This window comes from Lissotriton vulgaris, chromosome 1_1 (genome assembly GCF_964263255.1).
Source record: "Lissotriton vulgaris chromosome 1_1, aLisVul1.2, whole genome shotgun sequence".
Lineage (NCBI taxonomy): Eukaryota > Metazoa > Chordata > Amphibia > Caudata > Salamandridae > Lissotriton > Lissotriton vulgaris.
In genome coordinates this window covers 588,818,555-588,842,538 of record NC_141685.1, presented here as the reverse complement: position 1 = coordinate 588,842,538, position 23,984 = coordinate 588,818,555, and the positions used below count along the sequence as shown (strand labels likewise).

Genomic DNA, 23,984 nt, shown 5'->3' with positions numbered 1-23,984 from the left:
AATTAAAAATATTAATTGCCAATTAACAAAATTATTTACCAATTAAAAAATTATTTACCAATTACAAAAAGTATTTACCAATTACAAACATGAATTACAAATTAAAAAAATTACATTCCAATTAAAAACATGAATTACCAATTACAATTTTTGTCATCAATTTAAATAATTAATTGCCAATTAATAATTAAATATAAATAACATAATTATCCATAACAAAAAATTATAAATCATTAATTAATTACAATTAAATTAGTTCCCACCCAATTCCCCTATAAACCCACAACCCGCTACAGAAATAAAAACAAAAATTAATTTAAATTAATGTATAATTCCTAAAAATTATGAATTAATTAAGTATATTGAAATTACTTCCCACCCTATTCCCCTATGAAACCCACAACCCGCTCTGGTACTACAACATAAAATGTACTTAAAAATAACATTATTAATATATAAAAATAATACACATATAATTTAAAAAAAAATACTTAACAAAAACATATTACACATACATAATTAATTACATAAAATTAATACAAATATTGATATTTATTTATTTATTTATTTATTTTCTGACACTTATAGAGCGCGAACAATTACCCTTGGGTGTCTCGGCGCTAGACTGCAGTAATGTCATTCCTTAGAGGTGAGGATGCGGTGGGTGTACTGTATTATTGGTTGAATAACCACGTCTTCAGATTTTTTCTGAACTGTAAAAGCGATGGACTGGCTTTGATGTGGTATGGTAGGGTGTTCCAGATTTTGGGGGCCGCAACTAAGAAGCGGCGGTCACCCCATGTGACTGTTCTGCTACGTGGGACGACTAATTGGTTAAGTGATGAAGATCGTAGCTTTCTGGCAGGACTGTAAGGTATTAGGTGATCTTTTAGGAAGCGAGGCCCCTGATCCTGCATTACCTTGTAGACTATGCACATAGCTTTAAACTTTATCCTGTTTTGGATAGACAACCAGTGGTAGGACCTCAGAGTATCTGAGATGGGTGCGAATTTTGGTTTTTTTGACAGCAGGCGTGCGGCGGCATTTTGTACCGTCTGCAACTTTTTTGTGACTCTGGATTGTGCATTCAGAAAGAGTCCGTTGCAGTAATCTAGTGAACTTAAAACCAATGACGTGACCAGGGTCTTAGCGGCCGTGTCAGGCAGAAAAGGCAAGATTTTCCTTATCATTCTGAGTTTAAAATGGGCCGTGGACGCTACCTTATTGGCATGAGCCATAAAGTTAAGCTGGTTGTCAAAGGTAACTCCTAGATTTCTCACCTTGGGGGTTGGACAAGGTGGGGTGCCAAATGCTGATGGCCACCAGGTAGTAGGCCACGATGGCGAGAGATTGCCAAAATTGACAACCTCCGTTTTCTCGGAGTTGAGCTTCAGGCAGTTTCCTGCCATCCACTCACCGATAGCTGTCATGCCTCTTTGGAACCGTTCTGCCACCTCCTGTCCGTCACCCTTGATGGCCAATACCAACTGTGTGTCGTCTGCGTATGAGGTTAGGCTCATCCCATGTGCTTTGATGACACTAGCGAGGTCCGACACATAGATGTTAAAAAGTGTCGGACTAAGGGATGAGCCTTGAGGGACCCCACACGGCAACGACAGTTTGGCAGATTGGAATGGTCCAAGAGTGACCGCCTGAGTTCTATTAGCCAAGAAGGAGGCAAGCAGGTTTCTCGCAGTGGAATGGATTCCCATTTTTTCGACACTGTCGACCAAGGTCTTATGGTCAACCGTGTCGAATGCTGCCGAGAGGTCCAAGAGTACCAGCAAAGCTGTCCCTCCTTGGTCCCGGATGAGTCTAATATCATCCGCTGCTTTGATGAGAGCAGTTTCGGTTCCATGATATTTACGGACCCCAAACTGGGTATCATCAAGCAGATTGTGTCTCTCTATATATTCCGACAGCTGCTGGTTCATGGCTTTCTCTGTCAGTTTGGCCAAAAAAGGAAGACTTGCTATGGGCCGGTAATTTTTCAGATCATTCCTGTCAAGATTTGGTTTTTTAAGCAAAGGCTTAATCAATGTGTTTTTTAAAGAGTCTGGATAAGTCCCAGAGCTCAATATTATATTGCAAACGTGAGTGATAATGGGAGTAATTGTGTCTGAAACCATGGCTAATACCGAAGTGGGGCAAGGGTCCAATGCAGAACCTGATTTAATGGACCTCAGTATGGTTTTAGTTTGATTGGTCGTTAAAGGTTTAAAACTCGTCATGGTATTACTCAGAACTGTCTGCGAGAGAGGGGCAGCGGTAGTATTAGGTTCCAAGGTGAAAGCTTGGTATATATTATTCACCTTTGTGAAGAAGAACTCAGACAGGGCATCACATAGTGATTGTGATGGGGGGGGGGGGTTAAGTCTGGTATGTTACCCGATAGGGTTTTAGCTATGTTATACAGCTGTTTGCTTGTTCTATATGCAGAGAGAAGAAGTGCTTCTTTGCTGTCGTGATCATAGTTTTATAAGTGGCTAGAGCTTCTTTATATTTATTCTTGCTTTCACTGTCGTAAGTTCGTCGCCATTAGCTTTCCCTGTTTCTTGTTAATTGCTTCTGTATTTTTAGCTCTTCTGTGTACCATTGAGCAGTCGGCGTACTTCTGTTTCTTGAGTGGGATTTAGTGGGTGCCAGTTGAGACGTGGCATCACTCAGCCATTCGTGAAATTGAGAAGTAGAAATACAGGGATCGTTGGATAGTTCAGGTTTAGTATTATTTAGGAGTATATTCAGGTTGTTGTAATTTATGTCCTTCCACGCCTTGAAAGTGCCTGGCTTGGGGTGGGAAGTGTTCTTCCTAAACTGATCTTTAATGGTCAGCCTACTGAAGATGGCCGAGTGGTCGGTCCACGTCATGGGAAGAATCTCGGTCACCTGAAGGTCTTCCACATTCGTAAATATGCCATCTAGCGTATGTCCTGCCTGATGGGTAGGGGCCGTGACCAATTGCTTAAGACCTATAATTTCTAAGTCAGATGTAAGGGTGATAGTATCTCTATCATTATTTTGTTCAAGATAAAAATTAAAATCGCCCATTACAGTAATGGACTCATCTGTGGCTATTGATTCTATTAAGGTGCTTAAGTTTGTTAGGAAAGCTGCTCTAGCCCCAGGAGGTCGGTAGAGGAGCACTCCCTTGAAACTAAAAGACGGTGTGAATTTTATATTAAAATGTAGAGCTTCGCATGACATGGCAGGGATAGGGGATGTGCGGACCTCAAAATGGTCTTTCACTATAATCGCCAGGCCACTGCCTCTGTTTTTCTCTCTATCCTGCCTATAAACATTATAGCCAGGTGGAACTGCCGTGACCAAGTCGGGAGCAGATGCCTCGTCCATCCACGTTTCCGTAACATACAGGGCATCTAATTTGTAGTCGATGATGAGATCGGCTATCTCTTGGCAGTGTTTGCCAAGAGAGCGCGCATTGATTAGGGCCATGGTGATGTGCTTCTCCTTAACCTGCTTAGAGACCTGAGTGTGGGAGATGCCGTTGTTAAAGGGGACGATGGTATCACAATGAGAGCACTTTATATTGGTGCCCGTGGGAGTATGTGTCAGGTCAAATTTGGTGCAACGGGAGGTATGGGTTGGGCGAAGCCTCAGCAGAGTACTCCGTTTGTACAGGGTGGGCCGAGCAGGGGTTGTGGCCCTGGGCCCGGTCCCGGCGCGGACGGGCGCAGACGGGCTCGCCTTTGGCGTGCCTTTGGCGCGCCGCCGGCGCGCCCGCTGCGCCCGCCCGCTGCGCGGACGGGTGGGCCTGCTGATTTTATCCATTACAGAGCAAGGTGGGAGGAGGGTGGGAGGAGCGATCACCTGGGCAGACAGCCTTGCCGTACCCAAGATGGCGGCCAAAGTGGCTGTAGTCGATCTCAGCGCCTAAAGACAGCAGCGCTGAGAGGGGAGATCCAAAAAGGTCTTGGGCGAAGCAATCTCGCTCCAAGAAAGGTATTTAACAATTTAAAATCGACCTATTAAAATTTCTACAAGTTTTAAAAAACTGGTTATTTCTCATTCAATAACTCACGTTTTACAGTAGTGTTGCACAAGGAAGTGCAGAGCTCCCCCGGCTTCCGCCTCAAGGGTTGAAAAATGCAGACCAGAAGGGTGGAGGGAGGAGTCCTTAAATGTCCTGGGAGGGCGGGAGGAGCGATCACCTGGGCAGGCAGCCTTGCCCTACCCAAGATGGCGGCCAAAGTGGCTGTAGTCGATCTCAGCGCCTAAAGACAGCAGCGCTGAGAGGGGAGATCCAAAAAGGTCTTGGGCGAAGCAATCTCGCTCCAAGAAAGGTATTTAACAATTTAAAATCGACCTATTAAAATTTCTACAAGTTTTAAAAACGGGTTATTTCTCATTCAATAACTCACGTTTTACAGTAGTGTTGCACAAGGAAGTGCAGAGCTCCCCCGGCTTCCGCCTCAAGGGTTGAAAAATGCAGACCAGAAGGGTGGAGGGAGAAGTCCTTAAATGTCCTGGGAGGGCGGGAGGAGCGATCACCTGGGCAGGCAGCCTTGCCCTACCCAAGATGGCGGCCAAAGTGGCTGTAGTCGATCTCAGCGCCTAAAGACAGCAGCGCTGAGAGGGGAGATCCAAAAAGGTCTTGGGCGAGGCAATCTCGCTCCAAGAAAGGTATTTAACAATTTAAAATCGACCTATTACAATTTCTGCAAGTTTTAAAAAACGGGTTATTTCTCATTCAATAACTCACGTTTTACAGTAGTGTTGCACAAGGAAGTGCCGAGCTCCCCCGGCTTCCGCCTCAAGGGTTGAAAAATGCAGACCAGAAGGGTGGAGGGAGGAGTCCTTAAATGTCCTAGGAGGGCGGGAGGAGCGATCACCTGGGCAGGCAGCCTTGCCCTACCCAAGATGGCGGCCAAAGTGGCTGTAGTCGATCTCAGCGCCTAAAGACAGCAGCGCTGAGAGGGGAGATCCAAAAAGGTCTTGGGCGAATCAATCTCGCACCAAGAAAGGTATTTAACAATTTAAAATCGACCTATTAAAATTTCTACAAGTTTTAAAAACGGGTTATTTCTCATTCAATAACTCACGTTTTACAGTAGTGTTGCACAAGGAAGTGCAGAGCTCCCCCGGCTTCCGCCTCAAGGGTTGAAAAATGCAGACCAGAAGGGTGGAGGGAGGAGTCCTTAAATGTCCTGGGAGGGCGGGAGGAGCGATCACCTGGGCAGGCAGCCTTGCCCTACCCAAGATGGCGGCCAAAGTGGCTGTAGTCGATCTCAGCGCCTAAAGACAGCAGCGCTGAGAGGGGAGATCCAAAACGGTCTTGGGCGAAGCAATCTCGCTCCAAGAAAGGTATTTAACAATTTAAAATCGACCTATTAAAATTTCTACAAGTTTTTAAAAACGGGTTATTTCTCATTCAATAACTCACGTTTTACAGTAGTGTTGCACAAGGAAGTGCAGAGCTCCCCCGGCTTCCACCTCAAGGGTTGAAAAATGCAGACCAGAAGGGTGGAGGGAGGAGTCCTTAAATGTCCTGGGAGGGCGGGAGGAGCGATCACCTGGGCAGGCAGCCTTGCCCTACCCAAGATGGCGGCCAAAGTGGCTGTAGTCGATCTCAGCGCCTAAAGACAGCAGCGCTGAGAGGGGAGATCCAAAAAGGTCTTGGGCGAAGCAATCTCGCTCCAAGAAAGGTATTTAACAATTTAAAATCGACCTATTAAAATTTCTACAAGTTTTAAAAAACGGGTTATTTCTCATTCAATAACTCACGTTTTACAGTAGTGTTGCACAAGGAAGTGCAGAGCTCCCCCGGCTTCCGCCTCAAGGAACATCGAAATTAGTTACATCGATATATATGCTATTGATATTACTAACTTTGATATTACTTACATCGATATAAATAAATTCGATATTACTTACCTGAGGGTCCAACGATATTGTTGACATCGAAATTCTGTACCTTCGATATTTCCAACTTGATATTTGTGTAGGTCGACAATTAGGAATCGATATTTAGACTGTATACCAGAAAAACATAATTTCCAGCCCTTGGTACAACTACTACTTAAATGTAGAAAGAAGGGGACTTGAACTCGCAGAGATAAGATGGAGACAAGACCATCCTCCATGCATGTAAGAGAACTCTAAGAGTTAGGGACTCCTTCATGAAACTAACATGGAGTGCCAAAGCCTAATTCTGCAGATTCTACCTCAAGAATGTGAAGACCAGCCTGTTAAATGTTTCAAAATTTACAAACAATAAGTAGGCACCAATACTACCACCAAGATCAGGAACAGGATGTACGTTGTTACAACGCATGCTTTTAGCACGCATGCAGTAACAACGCGGTTTTTATTACGCATTCTTTTACAACGCATAATACAAAGGGGTGTTGGATAGTGAATATTTTAATTTACTATTCCAACACCAGTCCCTTTTGACACTAGGGAAGGTGTTGGATAGTAAATTAAAAGTATTCCCTATCCTTGAGCGCCCCCCAGAGTCATGCGTTGTAATAGAATGCGATTTAAAAACCGCGTTGTAATAGCACTGCATGCTAAAAGTTGCGTTGTAAACGACGTTCCCCTCAGGAACGCCTCCATGGGGAACTTAGAGGAATTGCAACCTTTTGTGAGGAACACATTAAAAAAATTTAAAGATCTCTTGCAAATGACAGAGGCAATACAGACAATGAGAAAGTGCATGTACACTTCCTAATAGGAATACACAATCACTGAGAAGGTTTTTAGGCTCCTGACTATCCCCCTAAGACCTGCAACAATACAACATGTAGCAATTCCAAAACCCTTAACTGATACAACTCACCCACTGAAACCAACCTTACAGATCCCATCCCCTCAGCAATCGCAAAAGATCTCAGTCACCTTTTAACATTGGATGAATATTGTAAAAGCATCCCTAACCCAAGGCACAATTCTAGACTACCTTTAAAAAATCAGGTTTTGATCCGACTTAAATTACCTTTGTCCTGATATTAAAATCCCGTCCTGTTAACAAAGTACTGGAAAAAATGTGTACACATCAACTCTATCAATACATTAAAAAGTTTGACTTTCTCAACAACTTCCAAACAGTCTTTAGACCAACACAGAAATAGCAATATGGACAAAACACTCAAGTTCCTGGACTAGAACAGCTCCAGCATGTTCGTTCTCCTCAACCTCTTCTCAGCTTTCAACATGATCAACTCACAGCAATATTTTGGAGGTGTTAGAACTCAGATTGGGGATCAAATACTCAAATGGTTCCCCTCACAACAAATCAAGCTGAGTTCCTCAGTATGAGGATCATCCTCAGTTAGATGTGGAGTCCCACAAGGATCCATTATATGCCCCACAAAACTCAAGATCTATTTGGAACGACTGACTGAGGTCTTCCAGCATGCAAATCATGTGCAACACATGTACCTGGATGAGACTCAGTTGCACCTACAGATATTCTCCCTAGAGGATAATATCTGACTCAACAGTGCTTAAAAGAAATCCAAATCTGCTGACACAAAACCACCTCAAACTGAACTCCTTGAAAAACTGAATTCCTCCTCATCTCCCCATGACAGTTTTCCTGCATACAAGAAAGGCTCAGCTTCCTCAAATGCAAACCTGTCATTATTGAATCAATGAGATGCCTTGGGATAACCCCAGACCAAAACCGTAACATGCCCACAGGAGTTCTTTTATGTGAAATGCAATTCTCAAATCAGCTTCTTCAAGAAGGTTAAACTGTGCCACCGACTTCAAGGCTGCAGTGCAATCCATGGTTGTATCAAAACTAGGATATGGAAGCAGTACCCTAATAAGAATATGGAGCACAGTTTTTGCACAGCTCAAGGCAGCCCTCAATGTATCAGCACCAATGATAACAGGAACAATAGGTTTTAATCACATGACATCTCTCTCATGTCCCGTCAATGGCGCCCAATTGAAGCCAGGAGCATACTTAAGGTAGCATGCCTGATACAGAAAGCACTACACAACTGAACCTCCAAATACCTATCCCTCAATCTCACCATCTCTTGAGGCTGCTGCTCCCCTGAAGCTCAAGATCCTTTTTACTGGAGCCACCCAGATCCAAAAAAACGAAAGGCCTATGCCTGCACTTTCTTTGATCTGCCCTCAGAATCTGGAATTCTCTTCCACAAGAGATCTGTATAAACCCACCTACCATTGCTTTGAAGAAAGAGGTCATGACAGTGTATATTGATCATGCCAGCCCTACAGTGGCAGGCCTGGGACATCTTTTAAAGGGCTAGCGAAGTGGGAGGCACACTCAGTGCTGCATGCCCACTAGTAGAATTTTATTTATAGTCCCTGGGCACATATAGTGCACTTTTCTTGGGACTTGTATGTACATAAAATATGCCAAATGTGGATAAGTCAATGTTGGAAAATGGCCCTCTCTGAAGAGTCACTGCACATTTTTTTCCTTCTTACTCCTCTTTTTCTGGCCATGTTTTTGTTGGCTTTAGGTCTCTGAGCACTTTAACACTCCTAACCAGTGGATGCATGTGCCCCTCCTCTAAATATGAATCCACAATTGACACATTTAATTTACCTTTAAGTCCTTATACAGTGCACTATATGTGCCCAGGGCCTGTAAATTAAATGCTACTAGTGAGACTGTAACACTGCTTGTGCCTCCCACTCAAGTAGCCCTTAAACACGTTTTGGCCTGCCACTGCAGAGTCTGGGTGTGCAGTTTAAACTGCCATGGCTGCTTGACATTTAAAAGCCCTTGCCAAGCTTTAAACTCCCCTTTCATTACATATAAGTCACCCCTAAGTTAGGCCATATGTAGCCCATAGGGCAGGGTCCTGTGTAAGGAAAAGGTTGGACATGTACTTTTAAGTTCTGCATGTCCTGGTAGTGAATAACACCCACATTCATTTTTCACTACTGTTAGGACTACTCCTCTCATAGCTTAATGTTGGGAATTTCTTAAAAACACTTTTGCGCTGCAATCCTGCATGAGAAGGAGAAGACCTGTCATGTTTTATATCATTAGCATGGTAATGATAAATCCGCCTTACTGGTAAAGTTGGATTTAACGTTATTATTTTAGAAATGCCACTTTTAGAAAGTGCTGTGTGTTAGAGGGTTGGGCCCTTGACAGCAACCACTGTGGACCTCTATCAATATTCAAAAGAAAATAATAGGTTGCTGCATGATTTAAATATACTTTACTTTGAATAACGTTCACATTACTCAATAACTATGACCTTTAGATTTATTGATCACACTGTTGCACCAATTTCGACAATTTTGTGTACATTAAAGGAAGAAAGAATTCCACCTCAATTCATATTCATGGTTCTTATATTCAAAGCAGAACAAAACCTAAATATCTCAATTATAAATTATAATGAAAGTGGTAAACATATCCAAATTGATTAGAGGGCCAGTATGTAAACAGACAAATGCCTGCATTTTCTCTGGATCTGCCCTCAGAATTGGAATTCTCGTCCACAAGGAGCCACATCTTGCCAGGCTTCCCAAATGGCTGCACAGCTCCTAGTTTTGAATTTTACCTTTCTAATCAAATATATGCAATTAATTGCATATTTTACTTTGATACTCATCATTCTACATCTACATGTCTTATTGATTTAAAATAGCCTGGAAATAGTCAAAGTCATGAAACACATGTTTAAAATAATGCAAGGTGAATGGAAGCCCATATTGCCTAAACCAAAGTGGATTGTAGAATCAATACACACTAAGCAATCATGTTGCATTAAGGGAGCGGTTTTACTCATTAAAAGACCTATCAAAGCTGTTTTACAGGAGTGCAAGGTAGATGATGGTGGACATTGGATTATTACAAATATGAAAATACAGAATGTATAGTATGCTTTGGCAGGATGTTATGGGCCAAACATTGATGATGTCACACCCCTGAAATCCCTATTTTATAAGCTTTTGGAGTTTAAAGCCCCAATAATTCTGAGAGGGGATTTTAACGTGTTACTGAATCCTAATCATGATAAATCTACCAAAGGGGAGTGTACTACTTCTCCAAAAATGAAAAGGTTTATTAAGATAATGATGGAAGATCTAGGATTAAAAGATATTTGGACGGTTAAAACAAAGGGGTTTCGTGGAAATCAAAATTTTACTTTTCACGATTGAAGGCATGGTCATGCTTCCAGAATAAAGGTTTTGGGTTGAAACTCATATGGTTAATATAGTGAAGAAGGTGGAACATATCCCAAGCATCTCTCAGACCCTTCAGCAGTTCTCTTAGAGTTACAATTAGATAAGGGATCTGCCTACAGTAGCTGGATTTTTGAGAGATCCCTATTAGATTCAACTGTATGTTGAAGAGAGATACAATGGATTTTTCTTTAGTTAATAACTTCTCAGCTTTAACACACATAAAATGTGACACTTACAAGGCCTATATTAGGGGTTGAGTAGTCAGCCACACAGCGAAAAACCTAAGGAGAATAGATACAAGATAAAAGATCTGGAAGGTGACATCTTAAGCGCTTTGAGTGAGAGAGTCTTGCAATAAGAAGAGCAAGACCCGGCTAATAAAGACAATGAAATTAAAACTACAAGACAGGCCTGAGTAGACTACTTGGACTGTATATTAAAAAAAAATGGAGGTCAGCAAATTAGTCCATTATGAATACGGGGAAGTATGTGGGAAGCTTCTTGCCTGGAAGTCAAAAACTGAATACACAAGATATATAATAAAATAAATAGTATCTAAAGAATCTGGGAGGGGCTGTACAGAGAACATAAAACTAGAAAAAGCATTCACAGATTTATTTAAAGAATTACATAAGGAGGACCTTTCAGCCTCTGAGACACAGTTAAAAGACTATATCAGCGGTATAGCACTGCCTTTGCTCAGTGACGATTTAGCACAGTTGCTTACTCAGAATATTCCTCTAGAGGAGGTTTAGGCAGCAGTTGAAAAAGTAAAGAGAGGCAGTGCTGCCAGGTTAGATGGTATTCCTAAAGAGTTTTACAAATCTCTTTCCAAAGAAATTGTGCCCATTTTGGCTAAGCTGATGGTAGGAATATTTTTTGAGGATCTATCGAGCCTGAAGTCTTGGGACAAAGCAGCCGTTAGCTTAATCCTGAAACCAAATAAAGATCCTTAAAAATTGTGAGTCTTACAGACCAATTTCATTGCTAAATTGTAATTTTAAAATGTATGTGCAAATTCTAGCAAACAGGTTGGATTCAGGATGATCTGAAGGGTATTATTGAAGGCCATCGGCTGCATGATTTAACACATGATTTGATAGGCGCAATTGAATTAGCTATAATAGACAACTTTTCTTTATCTGTTCTTACATTTGACGCGGCAAAGGCCTTTGATAGAGTATGCTAGTCTTTCTTACTTCAAACTATCCATAAATTTGGTCTAGGTGAGAAGTTTGTTACAGCTATCAATAAATAGGAAGTCTACTGCGAGGATTTAAATTAATGGGACCCTCACTTAAGTCAATTAAGATAGAACGAGGGACAAGACAGGGTTGAACCTTATCCCCTTTTTTCTTCTTGATTTATATATCAAACCTGTAGTAAGGAAAACGTAAGCAAATCAAACTCTCTTGCCATGTCTGGGAGGGGATGTAACCTTGGGGTTAGAGCGGTCGACCTCAAATCTGGATAACCGGGTGGGAGTCTCTGCAACAAAGCTTAACATCCTGTGATTTTGGGCAAATCACTTAATGTCCCTATGCCCAATAAAAATAAATGTGTCCTTCTGTAACGAAACCGGTGCTCATGTAAAGCACTCTGATACCCGATGTCTAGGGTCTATAAAACTTTTTTAAAAAGTGGCAAATCATGCTGACGATTTGATGGTTTTTACAAGGGACTTTGTTTGTACCTTTCCTGATTGATTTTGAGGAGATGTTTGGTATCAAATTAATCCACAAAAAAACTAGATCATGTCATGGAATACTCAATTAAATAAGCCCCTAATAAAACAAGCGATAAGCTATCTCAGGATACAGGTTACTCAAGACCTTACCAAGATGGCCCAATGATGGAAACTAGAACTTTGTTAAGGTCTTGGGGTGTTTACCACTCTCAATGATAGGCCGTTCGAATCCATTTACCAAAATGTACTTTTATTTTTGATACAATCCTGTTATCATTGAAACTAAAAGCTATAAAAACTCTACAAGGAGAAATTACAAGTTTAATTTGGTCTTGCAAGGGAGTGAGGATCGCTTGAAAGAAAATTTCAAGATCTAAATTCGATGGAAACATTGCAGGGCCCGATTTTCGTTTATACTGTTGGGCCTTCCAGCTAACAGATATTAGACCTCTCCTGTGTAACTCAGCTTGTTTTTCTCCTTGTTTTTAAGAATAGACAAAAGACTGACCTTTTGGTGGTGATTTCTTTCTTTTTAAATTTGGTCACCCAAATTTTAGTGTTAAACTTAAGGTATTAAAACCGGCAAGTGAGCTTTGGTACTAGATCAGAAGAATTTTGAAGATACCCTATTACAGTCTCTCTGAACCTATTTGGAACTCCCCAGGGACTCCTTATTGTCTACAGGATAAAATGGCTGTCCCATTGATGGAAGTAGGAATAAATAAATGGGGGTAATTACTGCATACTGGATAACAAAATAGTTTACTGGGAGACCTTAAATACTATCACAAACCAAAGTTTATCTAAGTTTACGTTTTATCAATTACCGACCTACTCACGCACCTTATGGTAAAGACGGGGAAGAATGGGAAAATAAACTCTAGGGGCCCCTTCATCAATGCAAAGATGTTTCCAAGTGGTACTGTATGCTGGTAATGGGGAAAGATTTGGTTTCAGGACCTACTGAGGAATCCTGGAAGAGAGACCTGCATATGATAGATGTAGCATACCTATGACATCTATGACATGTATTGATGCACACTCTATGGTCGGTTGTTAAAGCTGTACATCCCAGAAGAAATCATAATTTTACGATTCACAGAGCGTAATGGACCCCTAAAAGATTATCAAAACTGGGTGGTGAAGGATCCAAATCTTGCTCAAAGGGTTTCCACGTAATGCCGATGATGTACATATGTTCCGGCAGTGTCCTCAGATCCACGTCTTCTGGCAAGATGTTGGTAAGGCTATCTCAGAAATGGTTGAAAAAGAGATCGAGGTAAGCCTTGCTTTGGCTATTTTTGGGGTCTTGCCAGGAGAGGGGTTACACTTTAAACTTATTAAACAGCATGCACAACTGTTATTTTGCTAAATATTATTGGAAAGAAGGGAAATCTGCTTGAAATGGGTATCTCCTTCAGTTCCAGTATATCTGGATTGGGTCTGGTCTGTAAATAGAGTAAACAGTCTAGTATCAGTCTACTAAAAACAAGATAGTGAACTTGGGTGGCTTTGGAAGAGTGGGTTAACAATAACCATTAGATAATATCTATTAAAGGTCCAATGATTATGAAATAAGTAAGACCATGGCAGGATGGAGGAGTCATTTTCAGGTTGTTATTAATCCTCTGTTTGATTGGTTCCCTTGAGATTGGCTCTTTGGAAATCTCAGAAATGGCTGGAATGCCCTGAGTAGCCAAGCCCCTCTCCAATTGGAATTGCTTTTGAACCCATAAGAAAAATTTCTTATTTGTGAATGAGGACTAAAAAATACAATAATGAAAGAAACACGGTTGCTGTTTCCAGACTCACGGCGTCTGCCATGACACTAATATTATCATCAATTGACCGTATTTGCAATACTGCCAGTCAAATTATTAAAAGGACCCCAATATATGTTTTGCACACCTCATGACAAGATCAACACATCTGTATAGAGCAACACATTAGGACTACCTTTATGCATATTACAAAGGAACAAACTGTATATCAAACTTGCCAATAAACTCGGACCTTGTAGTCCATATCACAAGATGAGAATGTTTGCTTTTTAAACATACATTATTGCTACTGTGCATGGAAACATATAAGGTGTGCTCCAGACAGTCTGAGTATACTCAAATGAATCACACCTAATCATAAAACTGAATTTTCCTAATTTTTCACGTAACACAGTGCACTAATTTGCATCGTGCAAGTGGGAAAATCCATTGCAATTTAGAAATGACCACCACTCCAGTGGTCATCATTGTACCTTGAGAAGTTTCCTTCTAGGTGCAAAATGTTTTGCCGGTGGTTGCCATCAGTTCCTCCAAACCATCAAACTGAATAGGAATTTGTTTCTGAAAAACAAAAAGCTAATGTCCCTCACACCCTGAGATCTTTCTCACAGGGCAAAAGGGTTATTATTACAATTGTCTGTCATTCACTGTCAGGTTTTAGATGGTGGTGATGGGCAGAAAAAAGGAGATTACATTGTCTACCCTCAATCAATCAATCAATCAGGAGGATTATAAGCGCGCTCCTCACCCGCGAGGGTCTCAAGTCGCTGAGGGGCTGGGGGTCAGAAAGTCTGCTTAGCCAAAGAGCCAGGTCTTGAGGGTCTTCCTGAAGGTGTTCAGGGAAGGAGCGCGTCTGATGTCTACCTGTAGCTCATTCCAGGTCTTGGCTGCGATGTGAGAGATGGATCTTCAGCCTGCTCTGGCTCTATGGATGTGCAGGGTTTCGGCCAGAGTGAGGTTGGTAGATCGGAGGTTTCTTCTGGGTACGTGGAAGTTGATTCTGTCGTTGAGGTATTTTGGCTCATTGTTGTGTAGTAATTTGTGGTGAGGTTCTTGAAAGTGACACATTTCTCCACAGGGAGCCAGTTGAGTCTTCATAGGTGCTGGCTGATGTGTTCCTGCTTGGGGATGTCTAGGACGAGTCTGGCGGAGGCGTTCTGTATTGTCTGGAGTCTGCAGAGTAGTACTTGATGCCAGCGTAGAGTGCATTTCCATAGTCCAAAATGCTGGTGGTGAGTGCATGGGTGACCGTCTTTCTTGTATAATGGTTGGTCGATTTAAAGGTTTTGTGGAGGATTCAGAGTATGTGTAATCCTCTGGATGTGTTGGCATTGACATGTTGGTTCATGGTGAATGATGAGTCGAGTATGATGCGGAAGTTCTTGGCATGGTCTAGGGGGGAGGTGGGCTTCAGAGGGCAGTCGGCCACCGGGTGTGGGCCCATGCAGGGGGGGGTGGTTCCAAGGACGAGGACTTCATACTTCTCGGCGTTGAGTTTCAAGCAGCTGTTGAACATCCAGACTGGGACGTCTTGCATACCTTTCTGTAAGTTGGGTTTGGCGGTGAAGAGGTCTTTGGTGAGGGAGAGTATGAGTTAGGTATTGTCAGCGTAGGATACGATGTTGAGGGCGTGTTGTCGGACAATGGCAGCGAGGGGGGCCTTATAGATGTTGAAGAGGGTCGGGATCAGAGGCAACCCTTGTGGGACTCTGCAGGTGATTTTCATGGGATCAGAGAGGAAGGGTGGCAGTCTGATCCTTTGGCTTCTTCTGCTGAGGAATGATTGGATGCATTCCAGGGCTGTTCCCTGTATGCCGGCGTTGTGTAGTCTTGTGGCTAGTGTCCGGTGGGAGACAGTGTCGTAGGCTGCCGATAGGTCGAATAGTATGAGTGCTGTGGAGTGGCCCTGGTCCAGGAGGGTGCGGATGTCATCTGTGGCGGTGTGTAGGGTGGTCTTGGTGCTGTGGTTGCTTGGCAATCCAGATTAAGAAGGGTTGAGGATTTGTTTTCTTCGATGAGTCGTGTCAGTTCCCTGTTGACTGTCTTCTCCGCAAATTTGCTGCGAAGGGGAGGAGCAAGATGGGTCGGTAGTTTTTTAGGTAGTTGGGGTCAGCATTGGATTTCTTGAGCAGGGGTCTGACTACTGCGTGTTATCAATCGTCTGGGAAGGTGCCTGCTGTGAAGGTGGTGTTGATAGTGTGTTGTGGTTCGGGTGCGGTGGCGGGTTAGCTCTGTGGTAGAAGTGAGGAGGGCAGGGGTTGGTGGGCGTTCCCGAGTGTATACCTTTAATGCTCGAGGCAGTATCTTTGGTCGTGATTAGTGTCCAGTTGGAGATGGATCTCCATATAGGGGTCACCAGTTGTAGCAGCTGTTACCACTGGCTTGTGTCTTGTGAACCCTGGTTGTTCCCTTGCACACCCTGCCTCTGAGCGTGCAGGAAAGTTGCAGGAATATAATGGACACCACAAACATTTTTTATCTTAACGAGAAATTCAACAATTCTGTCCCAACATCAGCTTTTAACCATTATTATAAACTTAAAATCTGTGGAATATTGGGACATGGAAAGAAAACTACCAGCTCCTTTCATCCAGCTGTGGAATGAGAAGACCAGTGAATACTGCAAAGCAACAATGTTGGAGCTATAAACAAGAATCTGAAGAGAAATGCCATGCCATCCTTACCATTGAGGATTGACGGGGCAGAACTTTGCCAATTGTGCTAGCTTCACCAATATTATATTTAGTTAGTCATGGCATTTTGGCAATGACCATCTTGTATGATGGGATTAGTATCTTTTCTTTTCTTTACTTTTATCATTGAGGGTGTCGGCCTACAAGTTTCAGCCTTCATGTTTTCTCTGAAAAACAATAAAACAGGACAAGCTAAATATATTGATTACAACAAGAGGGCCCCTTTGAACAATAGGGAGAGAGAGAGCCTGCGGTAAAAACAAAGACAACAAACAAAACTCTATTCGCCCTCAAATATATATTAGAGCTTAAATTCTATGGTTTATGAAAATTGATTTAAAGGAGTCAAGATCTTTATGATCAACACTTATTATTTTTGTGATTTTTTATTTCATCACTTATAAAACTGATAACGAATAACAATGATTTAAGAAACACATATTGTGACAAATTACATAATTCTTTACTTCAAAGATTGATTAGATTACATCATAAATACAAATAAGCCACCCAACCATCACTCATACTAAAATAGCATGCACATACATGTCAGTCATAACCCATACACAAGACAATAGTAAATTGCTAGAACAGTTTATGTGTGTGTGTGTGTGTGTGTGTGCATTTGTGCATAATTGTGTGTCAAGTGGAGTTTGGCTAACAGTCTGCATGTACTGGCATTTGGCTGGTAGTGTGTGTACACTGGGACATGGCTGGCGATGTGTGTGGACTAGCGCTTGGCTGGCAGTGAATGTGGACTGGCGCTTGACTGGTTGAGTGTGTGTGGACCTGGCACTTGGCTGGTGGTGTGTGTGGACTAGTTTTCATAAATATAGAGATTTGCTAGATTTCCCTAGCTGCCGGATGAGCTCGACCCAAAATCCACAGCTAGATAAATTACAAAAAAAGTGTCCGTTTTCATTGGAAAAATGTGATGTATCCACGTTGCGTTTTCAGCCATTTTCTGTTACTGGCACTAGTCCTACCCACACAAGTGAGGTACCATTTTTATCGGGAGACTTAGGCAAAAACAGAACAGTAGAACAAGTGTTATTACATTTCTACCTTCCAAATGTTTGAAAAATGCCTGCTAATTCACATGCTAGTATGGGTACCCACGAATTCAGAGATGTACAAATAACCACTACTTCTAAACTCCATAACTTGTTCCCATTTTAGAAATACATAGGCTTCCATGATACCTACTTTTTAACTAACTAGAAGGGGGTTGAAGGCACATAAAATAGGAAAAATAGGCTATGTCCCTGTAAAATGGGTTGCTTCTATTAACTTTAATAACATGCACTTACCATCATCTGGATCAAAGGTCATGTGGCTTAACCTCATGCGATGTAATTGGGTGTTAAAAGTATGTACTATCATATCTGCCAACACAGGCATTTTTTGCGTAACTAATCTCCTTCGACCATTCCAGCCTGTTAATGACCACGTTTCAAGCCTTAACCCTTCCCCTCCTGTATGCAGGTTACACACTACTACTCCTCATCTCATCAAGCGTGTGAAGAACTTAGACCACGTTCCTTAAACTGACGAAAATGTAATGGCATCATATTGAAGCCAGTGGCATTGGCCACGATACTATCAGAAACAGCACTCCTGTTTACCTGGCTCAGGAACTATCTTTCTTGGAAAAGAATTCCTTACCAATAAACAGTAGAAAACAAATCAAAAGCCAATACTGCACACTTGATGCCTGATACTAATTTCTCAATACCTGCGATTGGAACGACAAGTAGATCCACACTTGTTGGACAGAATAAATCTGTTTTTTATTTCTTTAACTTCAGATTCTTTGTTTGGTTAATTTTCACCAATTTCCTATTTGAAACATCTTATACAAACATCTCTACATTAAATACCAAAATTATTACCATATCATCACGCAAATATATTTACAGTTACATTTACATTTACAATATTCACAAAACACCATATGCTGATGGTTTGAAATCAGCGGTGCCGGCCTATACTAGGGAGCTCCTGCTGACCATTGGCCAGCAGACTAACTCTCGCTGCCTGCGCCTGGGAGAGGTAATGGAAGGGCCTTTTTGTTGCCGAAATTCTGGTTTTGACTCATGCCCTTCATGCCCTCCACCCCTCCCCGCCCCATATAAGCCCATCCTGAGAATCCTACTCCTTAATGTCCGCTCCCTGATCAAACACTATATGGAGATTCACGACCTAATTGAAGATGAAGTGCCTGATGTGTTTTTTATGACGGAATCTTGGCTAACAGACAATACTGTGGCTGAGCCTGGCCTTGCACTCCCCCCAGGGTACAGCATCCTGACCCTAAATAGGGAGACTAGAAGTGGAGGCATAGCTGTCATCTTCAGGTCCAAGTTCGCCTGTTCATTTGTCAGGGAGGACATAGCTGGGTGCGAATGCTCTCGCTTTGTTTTCACTGCGAGCACTCACTTTTCCTTCACTGGTATCTTAGTTTATCGCCCCCAGGTCCGGCTGCAGAATTTAAATTAGCTATTATTGAGGCTGTGAGCACTCTTGCTTTGACTTCAGCTAATTTCACTCTCATCGGGGACCTTAACCTACATTTTGATCGCCCTTCAGACCCAGAAATTGGCAGCCTTCTGGCCGACCTACCTGCTTGTCAATTGAGTCAGTTGGTGGTGGGTGCTACTCACAATGCTGGACATCTATTGGATCCGGTCTTCTCCGATATTCCTTTGCTCACAGCCAAAGCGCCTAGCCCAGTATGCTGGTCAGATCATCACCTAGTGCCCCTCTCCCTTCCGCTTCCTGATACACTCCCCAAAGCTAACCTTAAGTCCACTCTCAGACGCTGCTGGCACAAACTCAAGTTGGAGGAGCTACTTGCCATTCTAGAGGCCTGTCCACTGACGTTAGGCACTGACATGGAACAATTGTACGAAGCATTCTGCAAATGGCTTTTACATGCTTTAGATACTTTGATTCCAGCAAAGCAGTCTATCAGTCGCTGTTCTAGCTCCAACCCCTGGTACAACGACTCCCTTGCTGCTAAGCAAAGTACTTGTAAAAAATTTGAACGGGCCTGGAGAAAGAATTATGACCGGGGGGTGAAAAAGTTGTATCAGGATGAGATCAAATGCTACCACAAGGCAGTACATCTGGAACGTACAGCTCACCTTACTAGCGAGATTAAGTCCAGCAAAAAGCCCGCTAAATGCATTTTTTTAAATACTGAATGATTTTAAAAATAGGAAAAATCCCCCTATTCATACTTTCATGTCAGGTCAGCAATGTGAGGGACTGGCCAATTTCTTTGTTCAGAAAGTGGAAGCCATCTACAGATCTTTCCCCAGTTGCCCCTTGGACCTGGTAGCCCCTGTTGCACCCCTCCCCGCTGCCACTCTAACAGCAATACCATCTATTACTCAGGACGAGCTTCTTTCTCTAAGTATGAAGGTCAAATCAGGGTCCCTATTAGACCCCATGCCGCCCGGCCCAATTTAAAGAATGCCTTCCGGTCCTTCTTGCACCCATAGGCCAAATGATCAATTCCTCTTCACTTCGGCTGTGGTGCCAGTGGCATGGAAGCTTGCTAGGGTGGTCCCCCTGCTGAAAAAACCCTCCCTGGACCCCACTAAGCCTGAAAACATTCGTCCAATATCTCTTCTGCCTTGGGTCACCAAAATTTCGGAGGCCCACACTAATACTATCCTTTCAGGTTTTCTGAACAGTAATGGTATTTTTGACCACTCTGAGACAGGCTTCCGCCCCGGCCATAGCACCTAGACCACACTTCTGGCGGTATGCGAACCATTCTGGATGAGGGACAGACTGCAGCTCGGATTTTGCTTGATCTCAGCACCGCGTTCGATACTGTCTCTCATCAGATCCTCCTGTGTCGCCTAGAGGAAGCAGGGGTAGTGGGTTTGGCACTAGATTGGTTTGGTTCTTATATTTCGGATAGGGCGTTCCAAGTCACAGCTCCCCCCTTCCTCTCCCAGGTCCATTCTAGCAAGCAGAGGGTGCCTCACGGTTCAGCATTAAGTCCCTGTCTGTTTAATCTCAACGTCCAGCCTTTGGCGAGAGTAGCACACGACCATGGTTTGGCCCTGGTTTCTTATACGGATGACACACAACTGGTGGTGGCCCTTTCAGATGGCCTTGACTTGGGCCACATGCAGTTTCGAACTGGGCTTGAGGCGATCTCACGTTGGATGACGGCCAATTGTCTTCAACTTAATGCAAGCAAATCAGAAGTGCTGCTGGTGGGAAAAAATAAAGAGTATTGAAGTACTCAGTGGTGGCCTACATCCATTGGCAATGCCCCTACTCCCAAGTCAGTGGTAAAGAACCTAGGGGTCTGGCTGGACTCTACCCTCAGGTTCCAGGAGCACACCAAAAAGGTAGCGGGCACCTGCTTTGGACTTTTACGGGGGCTGAGGCCTATCCTGGGGTTCTTCGATCCTGCCACGCGCCAACTAATCATCCAGGCGACTATTCTGTCGCGAATAGACTACGACAACTCTTTGTTGCTAGGCGCCAACAAGGCTGAGGCGAACCGCCTGCAGCGAGTCCAAAATGCTGCCGCACGAGTCCTGCTCAGGCTCCCTAGAACTTGTTCTACATCAGGCGCCATTAGACGTCTTCACTGGCTGCCAGTTCCTAAAAGGATTCAATTTGAAGCACTTTGTCTGGCTTTTAAAATCCTCAAACTCTCGCCCCCCGAGATTCTATCCACTCTGTTGACCCCTTATGTCCCCAAGCGTCAGTTACGTTCTGCTGAGCATCTGTTGGCGGTGGTCCCCCATGTAAAAACGGACTAGAGCTGGGGGCCGGTCTTTCCGCTATCTAGCTGCTAAGCTTTGGAATTCTCGCCCCGCTCAGGCTCGCCGCTTGGATGGCCTATTTTCTTTCTATAAGGCAATTAAAACCCATTTGTTCCCTGTGGGCTAGTCCTGCTGCCTTTCTGAGCCCGCTTTCAGCTCCGGGACGCCCCTTTGCTGGGGCAGCTGCGTGCTTTATAAAATTACATAACAATAACAACAATAACAATAGACGGTTGATATATATAGTCTTTTTGAAATTTGGAGCGTTTTTTGAAAAAAGAATTGATGTAATCTTATGTCTTAACAAATATGGTCTACGCGTTTCAAACTCTGAATCAGTTAGGAGTTCTCATCAGGACCGAAGCTCCAATTAAAGATCTTATTATTTATGTATTTATTTTATTATTTATTTATTATTACAATTTGTAAAGCGCATACAAATGCCCGTGGGCGTCTTGGTGCTTATTGAGGAAAACACGAGGCAGGACATTATGCTACATGTATCCACATGCAACCATCCGTTGTTTTGATGCCTGGGCCTTGTTTGTGGGGCCCATGCCACATAGAGGGCTTAAGATCTGCTGGCACTGTACGGCAGTCTTTTTTAAAACGAGCTGTCTGCAGGAAAGCGTATTTTGCCAGCTCTCTCACGTAGCCTATAGATGGACCAATAAACAGGACATATATGCACAGGAGGCAAAGAAATACAATAAAGAAAGGACAAGAACATGTATCCACGTCTATGTCTGGCCTCAGGGTCTGGAACAGCATTCACATCAACATCAATTTTGAACATACAAAGCAGACATATCTTTAAAGAGCCCACACAGCGCACACCCTATATTAAACGAAACATATTCCTAGGCATCGCCCACTGTTCAGCGCTCCATTGACCTCTAGATAGCGACACTTTTCTGTAAAATGGCCCCCGTTATTACTGTATTTAGGAGTGGCATAGTAATGCAGCATTGGCTGTTATTTGCTGATAGTCGCATGGTCTATCTCAGGGACTACATCAAAAGGAACATATTACTAAAATAAATTCTGTAGGCTCACTAGCATTTTTCATCAGCTTGCTGATATATAGGGCAGCAATATTACTGGTGCTTTCTTGATATTGAAGTGTATGACCATGGTTCTAATTGAGGGTGAATTATGGGAGTGAGGTATATCAGGCTGAAAGCCCATTTCAAGCCACAGTGGAATTATGTGACCCTACAGAGGAATGAGGCTAAATCAAGAGTCCCACTGTAAGGGCAGGGGACTCTGCTATGACTTGCACGGTACTACAAGGGGATAATGTACCTGTTATATCATACATGTGGATACCTCCTTACTCACCACTCACCCCACAATTCTTGGTAAGTAACTCTTACATGGAAGTGAGTTTCTTGTTACACTTTTATAGAATACATTTGCAATATGCACAGTGAAAAAGATATGACCAAAAGCAGCCTCCGACGTCTTGAAGATAGTTTAAAGCAAGTCAATTTCGATGTGTAAATGATTGCCAATGCGCAGATGAATAGCTGCCCTCTTACACTGAACTCAAGGTGGGCATTTTATTCATAATCTGACACTGATCGCTCCTTATCATATCCAGCCTGTGAATGCTAATTGTATAAGTGGCACTTGGCGATGTGCTTATGCAGCTGCTCTGCCCACTGTCTCTGGTCTGGCTCTGGCAGCAGGTGTTGTGCACAACAACTGCACAGCAATACATTAATACCATAGTGAGGCTGTTTTCTATTGCAGAGGAGTAGCAATGTCATGACCACAGTCTGATAAGGACTTAGGTGCAGATATATACACAGGCATAGGGGGCTTTCTATATGTCATATCTGCCTTCCAGCAGTGACCTCACAGCCTGTGCCTTCTAGTGTAAAAAGAGGCCGCTGCACTAAGGACAGATCCAGGAGCATGCAGCATTAATCCACACATTAATGTCATATATAAACCAAGGAAGGTGTCACAGTGCATCACTGCATTCACACAAATCCGTTAACGTGGAAAATAATACATTCCTGGGGGCAACTGTCTACTCTGATGTCATCTTGTGGTTTGCACAGTGCTCAGACTCACTATCATTTAGATAAGATCTGTCGCTCGAGCCAGAATGACCAGAGCAAGGTTATCACAACCTTTCACAGGTGTACAGTAAGACCTGCCAAAAACCTACAGTGAATCTCATCAGCATAACCACATATTCATTTATTTCATCGCTGTCTGACAATCAATCACTTTTTTATAAATCTTTACAAAAGCACGTTTGAATTATTTTCGTGTATACAATATGTAGATTAATGCTAGCTATGTCAAGCCTTTCTGCATCTTTATTTCCGGCTAGAGATCGATATAATTCTTGGTGAAAACAATGCTTGTCGCCAATGATAAAAAAACTGACGCATCAGCTAAAATCAGCTGGTAGGCAGCCAAACACTCCCCCTTTCCGGCTATAAAAGCAGCAGCACAACCGCTCCCCTCCATCCACCGCCACCATGAGGGGAGTCATTCTAGCCCTTCTGGTTGCTCTTGTGGGTAAGCTCGCACTTCTGCTCCTTTCAATGGAAACTTGAGGGGAAGCATAGAACATGTTTCTTTTAATTGTATTTTCTGCATATTTTTTAATAGAATTACTAAATCTAAATGTTTCTTTCAGAGCGCTTGCGGTAGAGTGAATAGTAGGACAATGAAAGAAGCCTCATTTATTTAATATAGTGACCTTCAATATACTGTTAACCTTTATGAATCTGGTTCTTTCTAAGCTGCTTCTCACCTTTCCTGTTTGGTATTCCTCCCACAGGCAGCGAGCAGTCCAACTATGGTAAGTACCTTTTTTGGTATAAGTGGTGTGTTCACCTGTAATGACCTCACTGCA

At 42.8% G+C, this 23,984-nt stretch overlaps 1 protein-coding gene across 2 annotated transcripts in view; it reads left to right on the top strand.

Annotated features, from left to right (window-relative positions):
* Positions 1 to 23,588: 23,588 nt before the first annotated feature.
* Positions 23,589 to 23,984, top strand: part of LOC147747523 (vitellogenin-A2-like) — a 59,135-nt gene continuing 58,739 nt past the window's right edge. For both annotated transcript variants that reach the window (XM_086953988.1, XM_086953987.1), the window contains exons 1-2: positions 23,589 to 23,644; positions 23,910 to 23,930. In XM_086953988.1, coding sequence (XP_086810114.1) covers positions 23,605 to 23,644; positions 23,910 to 23,930 — 61 coding nt within the window. In that variant the 5' untranslated portion in view covers positions 23,589 to 23,604. The remainder of the gene's footprint in view (positions 23,645 to 23,909; positions 23,931 to 23,984) is intronic.